At 46.8% G+C, this 13113-nt stretch overlaps 1 protein-coding gene across 4 annotated transcripts in view; it reads left to right on the top strand.

Moving 5' to 3' along the window:
* Positions 1-654: 654 nt before the first annotated feature.
* GOLGA2 (golgin A2) overlaps positions 655-13113 on the top strand; it is a 28847-nt gene continuing 16388 nt past the window's right edge. For 2 of the 4 annotated variants that reach the window (XM_020793350.3, XM_020793349.3), the window contains exons 1-8: positions 655-841; positions 3716-3838; positions 4262-4342; positions 7616-7744; positions 8540-8580; positions 8718-8781; positions 9935-9994; positions 10353-10433. In XM_020793350.3, coding sequence (XP_020649009.3) covers positions 794-841; positions 3716-3838; positions 4262-4342; positions 7616-7744; positions 8540-8580; positions 8718-8781; positions 9935-9994; positions 10353-10433 — 627 coding nt within the window. In that variant the 5' untranslated portion in view covers positions 655-793. The remainder of the gene's footprint in view (positions 842-3715; positions 3839-4261; positions 4343-7615; positions 7745-8539; positions 8581-8717; positions 8782-9934; positions 9995-10352; positions 10434-13113) is intronic. The other 2 variants (XM_020793351.3, XM_020793352.3) reach the window with 2 other exon arrangements.

Below are 13113 nucleotides of genomic sequence, written 5' to 3'. Positions count from 1 at the left end.
ATCATGGTCATTATTGAAGGTATTTTTTTATATCATGGGCTTCCAGTACCTCTCTCTCTCTCTCTCTCTCTCTCTCTCTCTCTCTCTGGAGTACTGTCTCAATTTTTTTTTTTTGGATGACAACTCCCATAATTCCTCTAAGGGATTCTGGGAGTTGTAGTAAAAAAAATAGAATTGTAGTCCAAAAAAACAACTTCCAGCTGCCCTGGAACATACAGTGTACTTTCTTCAAGGGAAAGTGCATAGGGAATATTCTTTCAGCTAAAATATAAGTATCTTAATAACAAGATTAAATAAGATAATCGTGCCAGCCCTCAGAAAAATTAACTCTAGATAAATAAATAAAATAAACTGACTTATTTATTTTTTTCCCCTGAGGAAAAACTTGTTGTAAGGACAGACGAGGACACCGTTTAAAAAAGGGGGGAGGGGAAGGTCTGCGCCTGCGCACTTCTTCCTTCCCGTCAAGGTTTCTTCCGGGCAGCGCCTGCGCAGGAGTACAGCGCGTTTCCGCTTCCTCTCTTGGGCCGAGCCCCGTGAGAGCAGCGCTTGCGCAATACGGCCTTTCCCCTTTCCTCTCGGCCTAGCGCCGAGGCCTGTCAGGGCGGCGCCTGCGCAGTCGAGCCTCTCTTCCCTCCTTCCCTTCCTCCCTCCCTCCTGCTGGCCCGGCTGAGGCGCCTCGACAGGCCGGCCTCGGGCGGAGCCTCCTCGTCCTTCCTTTCCCTTCGCCGGAGCTCCGTCTCTCTCTCTCTCTCCCTCCCCGGGGCTGACGTGGCCCGGGCCCGGCTCGGACATGGCGGACGGGAGCAGGCAGAGCAAGCTGGCGGCGGCCAAGAAGAAGGTAAAAAGGGGAGCGACTCCCTTTGGCCCCCCCTCCGCCATTGGGGGGAGGGGGAGGCAGAGGGGGATGCTTTCTTCAAAGGAAGCACAACACACACACACACACACACACCAAGAAGAAGAAGGACAACAACGGGCAGGGGTGGGGGCCATTGCACGGGCTGGTTTCCAGGTCCTGACACGCCCCCCCCACCCAAAAGAGAGGTCCCATCCCCCCCCCCGAGAGGGTGAAGGATTAGGGGACCCTCTTCCTTCTCCCTCCCTAAAACACCCCCCCTCTTTTTAGGCAGACTCCTGGAAGGAGGTCTCTCTTCACCCCCCCCCAGAGAGAGAGAAAGAAAATCTCTCTCACACACACACACACTATACCTGCACTTGTATACATAGACGTGTGTGTGTGTGTTCAGTTAATGTAAAATTGATATAAACACACCCCTTTGTTATTTAAAAAAAAACATTCTAGACACGTTGCATGAGAAAAGGGGGGGGGGGAGAGAGACAGGCAACGACCCGCCCCTGGCTCGAGAATAGGGGCTGCCCCTTTGGATGCCTGCGAAGAGCGATCTTCCCTTTTATATCTCGGGACTGGAGTCCCCCCCCCCTCCGTTCATTAGCTTGGTGACTTTGCCTTGCCTAAATGTTTTGGCCACCCTTCCCTTGAGAGAAGTCAATTGGAAAAAGCTCTCTCCATGTTGGTGTAGTAGTGGGTCTGTGGCAAGGCATCCCACTCGCCCACCTTGTTCAGTTATGTGGGAGACAGTTTTTAAACAAACAAATGAATACTCTAGAAATAGGTGCAGCTTGCATGCTTGGAAGAGGAGCCCGCCACACACACCCCTCCAGCTTTACTCTTGTATTTGGGAAACATCCACTTTTGGCAAATATCTTGGGAGTCTAAAGGTTCAGGTGGACCTACAACTCCCCCCCCCCTCCACCTTCTTATTACATGTTTTAGACATACCTCTTGAATTGCTGCAGGATGGTCGCTCCTCGCAGCATCTGGATCCATTGCATGCAAGGAGACCCCACCCCCAAGTCCCTTAAAAACATTTCCCTCTATTGTTTTGCTGTGCATGTGATAGGACATCCCCCTTATTATATATTTTGGAGTATTCATATGCATGTGGGGAGACAGGCCTCTCTTTAATTAACTACTTCAGACATTCCCCTTGCATTCCTGGAAGGGCCACCCACCCACCCACACACACACACGCAATTTGGAGACACACTCCTTTCTTGGGAAACATCATTTTGAATGTCTGAGAGCAAGTACTTCTTAACTGGTTAACAGGGGCAGCAGCGGTCACCTTGTTACCCACCCATGCAATGTGAGAATGTTATCTCTTCCCCCCCCCCATAAAATCTTAAGAACGTTAGACATGCCAGAATTGCAAAATGTATTATAAAGGTGTTATGTGGCCAGAATGTCTGATATTGGCAGAAAAACATCAATTTTAGTAGATTTCTCTTAATTTTAACCAGAAATCTCCTGCCACTTGGGTGAAGAGCGCTGCCAGGAGGAGCCGCTTCTCAGTACTTTATGCCTGCAAAACCCTGGGAGGGTTGCCATGATTTGGAACTGACTCGATGGCAGATAATTAAATTAAATTAGGATCATGGCAGGCCACGTGTCTCCCATTCTGGATGCAGGAGCTAAGATACAAATGTCATCCACAATCTCATATGCACATAACAGAGCCAGAGGTGTACATGATTGGTCTTACTCACTTTGCACCTGGTTTGTGCTTGTGGCTGGCGGGAAGAAGCAGGACTGAGACCCGTGTGCGCGGCATATGCCCCTCTTTTCTGGCAGGAGCTCAGCAACAGTGATGCCAGTTGTGCAGATGCTTCCTCTGGCACTCATGTGACCCGGCTGTGTCACTCTTGGATGCCCTGTAATCCAACTGTAAAAAGAAGCTTTTTTAGAATATGGCACAGAAAAGCAGTCGGTTGCAAAACTTGGGTACAGATATCATCAAATGTGAGGGCATGTATCCTGTCTTGTGTATCTGTTTAAACATGCTTCTGCATGAGGTTTGTTAACAATTAAAAATAAACGAAATGGCCCTAAGTTGAAAATTCTATGTGGTGCAATATGCATTATGTACATATATCTTGCTGTGTCAGGTTGTTAGGACTCCACAGATTTGTGTATTTTTCCCTGCTTAAAACGTCCAAACTGAGATACTCCAGTGTGTACAGAAAATTATCAGCATTATAATTTGCCATCAAGGCATTTTTGACTTAGGTCGACTCTTTCCAGGGTTTTCTGATAGAAAATACTCAAAAGTGGTTTCCCACTCCCTTCTTCTGGGATTGTCCTGGGACTGTGTGCAGCTTGCCCAAGGCCGCCCAGGCTGGCTTTACTCCCAGGAAGGCCCAGTGGGGGAATCAAACTCCCAACCTCTGACTCCACAGCCAGTTACCTAAATCACTGAGCTGTCTAGCCAGCTGTTTATCTGTACAGAACATAGAAACCTCAAAATTTACCTTTGGAGGGCTCTGTGGGGGAGGCATTTGATACAACTGCACAACCTTTGACCACCCCAAGTTGTATGTGGACCACTGGCCACGTGCTGTGCCCTGCCAGGTCTTTGACAGTCAACCCCAGTTTCTGCATTCCAGGGCAGACAACAATAAATACAGGTTTATTGACATCTTGATGATCTGGATAACAGCTAGTCCAGGTCTGCTATTCTGCTCACATAGAGGGTTGTAGGGCAGAAGGACTCCAGATGCTTTACTTTGTGTTCAGGAGAGGCTTATTAAAAAAAAAGATAATATTTTCCCATAGGAACTTTCACACAGGAGCTCCTATTTTCAGATAGCTTTTAATTAGTTGGACTTCAAGTTTTTCCATCTTTTTTTTTTTAAGCTGAAAGAGTATCAGCAGAAGAATAGTCCTGGGTCAACATCTGGAGCCAAAAAGAAACGCAAAGGTAAAGAAGGAAGTATCGCAGAGACACCCGTTAATGATGGCAGAGAGTCTCCGGAAAACGTGAGTGGATTGCGTGTTATTATTATTTTTTCCCTACGCTCCAAAATGTTTCACAGTAAGTTCTTGTTTAAGGTAGAGTTTAAATATTATGAGAAATTGAACAGGCCTGTGAGTTGAGTTTCACTTTCTGGAATCAGTGCGACAGAGAAGGTAAGGGAGTAGGTTTGACTCCAGCATTTTCTCCCCCTGAGATTACTTAGGAAGGATGTTATGAAAAGAACTTGCACCCTGATCCTGAGCAGATTGTGTGCAAGTGTGTTCTTGTTGACTTCACCCAAACTGACTGTCCTCTTGGTGTTTTTAGGATCTCGGGCAGTGTCCTTTTTCTTATTCCTTTGGCTTCAGGGTACCCATGGATCGATGTTCACATTCTTTCCCTTTTCTCAGCTATTTCTCTTTCCCCTTTTCTTTCACCTCCTTTAGATTCAGAACATTCTGAAGGTGCTGGTGTCAGACCTTAACCGCTCCAGTGGGGTAGCCATACCTTCATTGGACAAGATAAAGGTGAGGCAGCGTTCAGAATCCGTCCAGCCGGCCGACTGTCTGTCTGTCTGCTCTGCATGCTTCTGAGCCCGTTTAAGACTTAGGATCTTTTCATGGGAGTGGGTGGAATCTGTATCTCCTTTCGGGACATTTGTTGTCAGCTGTGTGCGTTTTGTTGTTACTAACACCAGGCTATTTTTAACCAGCTCTCTTTACCCCCATTAATGCTTGTGTGGATTTCCTTTAGCTGAGTTTAAATTACAGCTCCTTGGACTTTTGAGATATCGCTTTGGTCAGAGAGCAGGTGCTTTATAGCAATGTCTGGCATCTCGGAAGGGATTAGATGAAGGCAGCTACCCCTGGCTTCCTCTTTTTCCAATGTGACCGTGAATTAACAAGTCAATGGTATTCTTCACTGTGGACTGCAGGCTTGTCTCATCTCCTCTTTCTCTTGGGATCTTCTTTTCTCCCTGTCAGTGTTTTGTTTATAAACATCTGTCCTCAGAAGAGCACGCTCTTGCTCATCTCTGATCAGGCTGTTGGCCCAGGCCGTGTGGCCGTTCGTGCCAGCTTGTATTCTCCCAGGGAACACAAGGGCACATGTGGTAAAATATAGGTACTGTATTTCAACAGGCCAAGGCAAGAAATCCTTCATACTCCTGGGAGGCAAACAAATGTATCTGTTAGGAGAAAAACAATTCCAGTCTTTGGTACATTGGATCAACCCATAAATAAAACAGAAACCAGGTTGCTGGAGTTTATGACACCTAACAAGGATTTCTTTCTTAGCCTTTTCCGAATAAATAGGGGTATTTATTTCTTGCAAAATAAAGAAGAGCCAGATCATTGTTTATTTTTCTGTTACGATAGAAACTATTTGCGAGCCCCAACTGGAGTAGACGCATTGAATAAATTGGACTCATTAAGTCTACTCTTATGTAAGTTCCATTAATGCAATAAGTCTGTTCTACCTGGAACTAACAGTTGGATTTAGGCCCTGGTCTTTGATGTTCACAAGGATCGAAATCTTAGTCTGTCTTTATAGGGGTTGTTGGAAAGTTTTGGCCTGTGGCTGGACTTGCTTTTTCCCCAAGTTGTTTCTCCAGGATCGCACTTCATGACAATGTCGTTCTTGGATGAGAAAGTTAGTCTTGGGCATGAGAAACTGAGGGCCTAGCGCTTGTTTAACTATGAGAAATGAATCAACCATTTCAAATTTAACTTATAATAATAGAGTTTTGGTTTGCATGGATCATGTTTTATTAATTTAATATTCCGGCTTTCTGAATAAAGTACTTTCAAAGTGGCTTACGAAAAACAGAAAAGAAAAACATGGTTTTAAAAAGCCAAAATTACAAATAACAGCAGACTAAACAATTTTCAAAGAGGAAACAAGGGGAAAAAACAAAATCAATATACTCTGGGACGATGTCGTCTTCACTGTCCATCAGAAAATCTGGCGGTGGTAAAGCCAGGCCTTTTAGCTCTCCCATTGTATCACCGTAATGGTGGGAAAGGTGTTGTGTTTCCAAAATCCACACTCAAGCAGGGCAACGGTTAGGAAGGGAGTGAACTACATTCCAGGGAAATCCACATATCCATTGGTTTTGTGGGCCCAGTCCAGTAGGAATAGATTAGAGGGGATAACTTCAGTTAAGTGGAGCAATTCAATTAAATTGCCCTGGACATGAGGTGCAGCGTTATCGGTGGCATGCCTCAGCTAAGGATGGGCTGAGAGGGAAGACCTTCTGAAACGGTGGGGCAGAAGAAGGGGACGGTGCCAACTTGGCTCTTGGTGGCGGTGGTGACGGTGTTTGCAACAGAGCCAGGAAAGTCCCTCCTTCCTCTCCTGCTGGCTCTGGGCCCAGGCAGAGCAGGAATCTGTCAGAACACGTGATGCCTTCTACCGTGATGGGGCAACTTAGGACCTTGGTTCATTTGAAGCTTCCAAAACACAATTTTCCCTGCCTGCTCCCCTGGCCAGTGTGTATTACATGCTTAAGAGATTTCTATTTGAGAAGGACCTTGGGTCTTTTTAGTGGCCTCGCAGTGTTAGGATGTCTCAAAGGACAAAGTATGCATCTGGAAAGTTAACAAGGGAGAATTGCTACTGCTGCCCCCCCCCCTTTGTGTTTGACCTTGAGTTATCCATTTGCTTGGGCAAAGGGAAGAAACTTAAAACTGGTTGCTCGTATTGTGAGGCCGGATACTGATCCTCTGTAGGACTCCTTTAGGTGGTGTTAGAATGTGATAAGCAATCCCTCATCATTAAAATGCCTTTTATTCTTATTTAAAATGTTGGTTAATGGTTTTTCAATCTCATTCAGCCTGTCTTAGCACAAAAATAAGACCCCCAAGATGCTAGAAGGGATGACAGTTCTCATTTGGTAAAGGATGCAAGAACAATGTATTCCCCGAAGGCTTTCTCCACTGGGACCTGAAACTAGCTAACGACACCTGTCAATCATGGTGAAAGACCATCTTGCCCCCTTATCACAACAATACACCCGTAAGGAAAAAATACCCTGATCACCATAACCACCCAATCTCGTGAAAAGGACAAAAAGCTGATCCACAGCTACAAATAATCAACTATCCCACACACTGCACCAGAACACAGGCAGAGTTCTAACTCCTGTCCTCTGAAAATGCCGGCCACAAAGACTGGCAAAACGTTGGGAAGGAAATCCTTCGGAACATGGCCAAACAGCCTGAAAAACCTACAACCACCTTTGATGCAAGAACAGTCTGGGTTTAAGAAGGGAGACACTACCGCCTCTATTTCCCTTCTTTGTATCTTCCATCCTTTCCTCGAATCCTTGAAACTTGAACCAGGAATTTGGGGTGGGGTGAATTTGGGTATCCTGATATTTATCTTCAAATAATATCTAGATCCGAAGTTAGCACTTACCAATTTAGTTAAGCTTTATAGATAACGTTCTTTTTTTAAACATTTGCTCTGGATCTGTTTTCTGGCAGCCACCCTTTGACTTCAGGGCCCTGGAAACCATCTTGGGAAGAAAGCATTCTTAGTCTAACACCCCCCCCCCAGCAGTTCGTTCATTCTTCTTATACCTTACCGGGCCATTTTTCTTCCTGGAGACATGCAAAAACTAAGGGATGACTGTGGGTTTTTAAAATCAGAGGTACACAGTGGGATGAGCTCACTCCCACCCCCGCTCACTTTATCTCCAGGTTTGACAAATGCTTGCAGAATCGCTGCCTAGATGCGCTCCTCAGTGTTGCCCCTCCCTTGCACGGTGCTTGTAACGCTTGTGGTATGTTTTGTGACAGGCATACTGTGATGGCGAGATTGCTGCCCATAGCACTGAACAGCCTGCTGCTGGCGTCCCCGCCTTGTCTAACAGCAACCGTTTGCCTAGCTCTGCCGCTCCAAGTCCTGCTCACATGCTGATGTCACAGGTTTGTGAGTGTTTGTATTCCCGCCCCCGCCCCCCATACACCCCGAAAACCCTTCCGGATAGTTTTCTGTGCAGTGCAAAACAAAGCCAAGTGAAGCATAAAGGGGAAAGGTGACAGGGGCTTAGGGTTTCCAGCTATAGCACTGGGCCGTCCCGCTGCCAGTTTCAGCCACGAGGGGGACTGGCTTTGCAATACATAGAAGAGACCTAGGCATACCTTTCTCATGGTTGGTTGACCAGCTTCGTTGGAAGTGTCTTGCTCCCAAACAGTTTTTTAAAATGCAGTTAGATTGCAACCCTTCTCACTCCAGGCTAACCCAGGCCGTGGATTGGGACGATGATGGTCGCAGGGTGGGCTGGGAAAGCTGACTATACCTCCTTTCTCCTGGGAACAGCTTTATCCAATGCAGCCAGCTGGAGGAGCTCAGGCCTTGAAATGGAAAGAGCAGCACATAGGAGAGCCATCCCTTGCACCGTGCTCCTCCTTTAAATATCAGTCCATCAGGCTGGGCCCTGCAGTACATTACGAGGGGGAAGGCCGGCATGCAGGGCTGCCCGACCCCTACACCTTCTCCTCTTCGTTTATGTCCACACAGCCCGCTGCTTAGCTCCATGGCAGTGGAAGGCTCTCCTGAACCGCCAGTATATATTCTAAGGATTTACCCAGAAGGAACACTGTCTACTCTGTCTTGGGAGTTCTTATGGGTGTGTCTAAAAATGCAGGCATGCCTTTGCAGGTGCGCATGTGTGTGTTCCTCCTTCTGTGCATGGTAATAACGACTGTTTCCATCTACAGATGGGTGAACCTGATCATCACAACACATTAGAAGATAATAGGTGAGAGATTTTGATCTCTGTTTACATTTCTGTAATGTTGCACCTCCCCTGGCATGTGCGCCCCCCCCCAACCTGCATAAGAATTATTTCCAAACAGCTACCTTACTTTTTATTATTATTATTATTATTAATTGTAGGTCCCTCTCATTGACGGAGAGTCTCCGCCAGCTTTCCGAGCAGATTAATGGCATGGTCAATCAGGTACTAGCCAGATTCTTCTGATTTATCCTACTTAGTTATTTTTATACCCAAGTTAAAGGGCTAAATAGCCAGCTCAGGAATTTTCAGCAGTCACCAGGAATCTTTGCCAACAATGTTTTCATACATAAAGCCAGAAATTGTTTTCTTGAATGTGTTATGTGACCTGTGGGAGGACTGTGAGTGAAACAGTTCCAGGAGAGGTAGGGAGAACACTGTGGATGCTGTTTTAGAGAATTTCCATGCCGAAGTGCACACAGCATGGGGCTCCCGTTCGGGAGGAGGTTGCCTGGTTGGCCTATTGCCAAAAAAATAAATAAAAGTCTTCTCGGACCTTGAAGAATGTCACGCACTCTGGAAGCGGTGTTTGCTCTTCGCTAATGGGACCACATGGGAAAGGTATGCGCTGCCCTTCCTGGTTTTTTTTTTACTGGGTTCAGTTTAGATACTGTTAGAAATGTGATAATTTCAAGCATCCCAGCATTGAAACATCAGGATTTCTAATAACGTTGGCCATGTTTATTTATATAACTTAAATGCCGCCCACACTACCCAAAGGTCTCTGGGCAGCTTACCACAATTAAAATATAGTAAAAAATTGACATCAGGACCCACAGTTAATATTATTTCAATTAAAAGCCTTCTGGAACAGGAAGGTTTTGACCTGGCACATATTATGCAAGGCTTCCTCGTTTTGACCCTAATCTGATAATTTTATAAAGCATCAGCCTTACCTTTCTTGACAGTCGTGTTGTGAGGGCATGTATCCTGTCTTGAGTTCATTTGAGGAAAGATGTGATATCAGTAGATAACCAATGAGTAACTGCCAAGGTCCAGCCAGATCATCAGCTTCCCAGAGGCATTCGGTTGGCCACGGTGTGAAAACAGGGTTGTTGGAGAAGATAAGTTATGTTTCAATCTAGTGGGGTTGCTTTTGGGTTCTCATAAATGCAGGTGATGGGGAGAAAGGGACCCATAACATAGGTGTGCCCCAAAAGGAATACACGAGGTTGTACGAGATGACCTTCAGCTGTCTGGTTTTAAAGGAGCCGGCTGCTGTGTGAGAGGAATGTCTTTCAGAGACTCCTGTTGATCTGTATGAGGAAATCCACGTCGCTGATCACATGTAGTGGTGACATATCTTTCTGTCTTGCAGCCAGCCACCTATGTGAACGGAGAAAATGCCACGTCTCCGACCGATATGAAAGAGATGGCGGTAGGTCCACAGTCAGAAACTCTTGGTCACTGGGTGTTGTTTTGAATCATTCAATAGAATGTTTGGTGCCTTTTGTAACTGTAAGAACCCCCTAAAAATGTATGTTATCAATTTGTTTGGTGTTTAAATGAATGCTCTTTTTCCTTCCAGGCCGGATTTGGGAGATACTGAGGGCCCATCCTGAGTTTTTTCAAAGTGCATTTGTTGTCTTTGAATCTTGCATATCTTAGCATGGATAAGCTCAGCTGTGATATCAATAATTCCCCTCCTCTTTTTAAAAAAATAAATTTGCCTTTTTTCCTTTCTCTCTTCTGCTCCCTTTCTCTTCCTCTCCCTGCTGTCTGCATGTGCCCATCAGACACGGTACCAGGAGCTGGCAGTAGCTCTAGACTCCAGCAACCTAACAAACAAACAGCTCAGTACAAAGATAGAGGAATTGGTAAGCCACAACCAGGCCAGCCCTCTTTGGCCCTGCTTTGCTGTGCTCCTCTGTTTTCCCTGCTTGTCTGCAAGGTCCCGCGAGGTTCTTTCACAGTGCCACAAGGAAAGGTGTCGTCCGTGTAATAAGGACTCCGAGCTGATGTGTCCCAGTAGCATCAAGGGGTCCAAAAATCAAAACTCTGGCTGGAACAAGGTCAACGTGCCATTGCACATCATGTCTGTCTCCTTACTCAGGAGGGTTCAGTGGATGTGTTCAATTTGCAAAGACATCTCATTGGAAGGATGGAAAGGGGGAAACGGGGTTCTGTGAAGCAGGAGTGGGCTGCTTGCAGCTTTTGGCCTCATTGCATGTGACCCCCTGCAAACGGCCAGTTTAGACCTCTCTCACAAGAGCAGCCTGTCCCTCTTCTGGCAGACGGTTGTGGAGGAGGGAGGGAGAGAGAAAAAGAGAGAAAAGCATTCAAAAGGGGAAAAGAAAAAAGTAGCTTCTTCACCCACACCTCTGACTTAATTCCTGCCAGCCCCTGTTTGCAGATCCTGAGGGACGATCCCCAAGAGAAGGTGGCCCAGAAGATGGAAAAGGGTTCCCTGCTGTTGCTGTAGTGATGCCGAACCTATGGTCCGCGTGCCTCAGCTAGCATGCACAGCCTTCTCTGTGGGCATGTGAGCTATAAATTGTCATTGAGAAATACTTACCTGTCTTCCGATCCCGGATTTTGGCACTCATCTCTGCTGGTCCAGTGGGTACAATGGTGGCTATTGCCAGTCTAGCCTGACAAGGGATTGGAGGACCGGTAAGTATTTCTCTGTTAATACTGCCCATAGAAGAAGAACGGGGGGGAGGGGGGAGGACAGGACAGCAACCACCATTTAACCCTTGCAGTGCTGGGGCATTTGTTGTTGTTTTTCTAAACTAAAACCTCAGTATTCAGGTTTAATGGCAGCGTTGGCACTTTGAAATAAATAAGTTGGTTTTGTGTTGCAGTTTGGGCACTCGGGTTCGCCATCACTGCAGAGGATTGGGAGGCCCATGGAAAGGGTGGAGTGTCTTGAAGGCCAAATCCTGCCTGTTCACAGGAGGAGGGAGGGTGCCAAGAGAAGAGGAACATGCAGCACCAGCCGGCTAAATCTGTAACTGAGGGCTTTAATCCCACGGTCGCTGATTTGGGGAAAGAGTTAGCTGCGCCCGTACCCCTACAGTAACATCCCTCTCCTGTTTGGGTGTGCTGAACCGGGAAAAGTTATTTTTCCAGGAGGACAACTCTAGAATCTCCCACCCAGTAAGGCCTGTGAGGACCCCACAACCTGTTCTTCTCTCCTCCACTGCAAAAAAAAAAAGCAAAAGAAAAAAGTTTCCCCCACCCTCTTAAAATGTAAATAACATTTGTTGAGCCTTGTTGGAACTGCCAGGTTAAAAGACCGGCCTCAGATTAGGAAAGATTTTAAAAGAGCTCTCCATAATGAGCTCTGGCTGAACTTTCCTATCATAAACAATATTGACTCCGTTGACCTTGTTCCAGCAGAGTTTGGGGGCTAAACAGGCTAGACTCAAACCTGTGGGGTGGGGGTGGGGATTGCGCACGACCACCTTATCAGCCCTTGTTGCCCATTGAGTGAGCCTCTCTGTCTTCTGGCCTGCATGCATCGCTTCTGGTGCCCATTTGCCTGCCTTTTAAATGCAGCCAGGAATGTGCAAAGCCTTTTCTTTCGAGTCAGCAAAGAGCCCTGCATTGTTCAGAACGCTGCCTCCTCTTCCCCCCACCCCTCCATTTCATCCTCCCCAGCTTGTGGCACGGTCTCTCTCGGTTGTTGCTGCATTGTTCTTTCTTTGCTCTCTGTATACCCTGTTTGCTCTTTGAAGGTGTTGCAGGGGGACGCTGAAATGCTTCGTCTTAGAGCGCTGCCCACAAGTGGCTTTTTCAGGGTTGCTTTTCTCCAGGTAGTGAGCATCTGAAAAGAGTAAACCAGATTCCATTATATAGGAGAAATATTGGACGTTTAGAACACGACTGGACTAAATGTCAAGGGGAACCAGGCATGGGGTTCTGTTGCAACCAGAACCAAAGGGGCTGAAAACTATTGCTGTCAGTGTGTGGAGGCGGGCAGAGTTGCTTCCACTGAGACTGAAAAGTTCCTGGTTTCCCCTCTTTCTTCCCTGACCTCCTCTCCAGAGTCGTAAGGCCAGGTAGCCTCCTCAGAATTGATTTTCCATGCCGATGGAGAGGACCTGAGGTTTTTGTGCATTTCCCTTCTTCGCAAAGTCCTTGCCCTAGGATATTTTAGAGTTTGCAACACCCCCCCTTACAAAAATAGGGACTGATGCTGCCCATTTGAGAGAGAGGTTCCTCAAAGATAAGCGGAGACAGCCTCTTGCCTGTAGCAGTGAGAGGCGAACGTTCAGAGGCTGCCCATGGCTCTGTGATCCTGCAGGCAGCCACTGAGTCTGATCTGGAGGCCGGGCTCATGTGTAATTCTGTCTAAAATTATGAAGACAAGCTTCGGGCTCATTCATTCCCTCCTCATGGGGAAAGAGGAGGGGATTGAAAAGATCCTGGTTTAGCCCTCGTTTCCTTCCTTGCCTCAGAGAGTAGCTGCTGTTACCACAGACTTTTGGTACCGACTAGTGATGGCAAAGGGAGAATGCTCCAGCTGAAGGGCGACCAAGGGTTCAGTGCAGC

This window comes from Pogona vitticeps, chromosome ZW-PAR, assembly GCF_051106095.1.
Source record: "Pogona vitticeps strain Pit_001003342236 chromosome ZW-PAR, PviZW2.1, whole genome shotgun sequence".
NCBI classification, from domain to species: domain Eukaryota; kingdom Metazoa; phylum Chordata; class Lepidosauria; order Squamata; family Agamidae; genus Pogona; species Pogona vitticeps.
The sequence above is the reverse complement of the archived record's forward strand: the minus strand, read 5'-3'. Positions and strand labels throughout refer to the sequence as shown.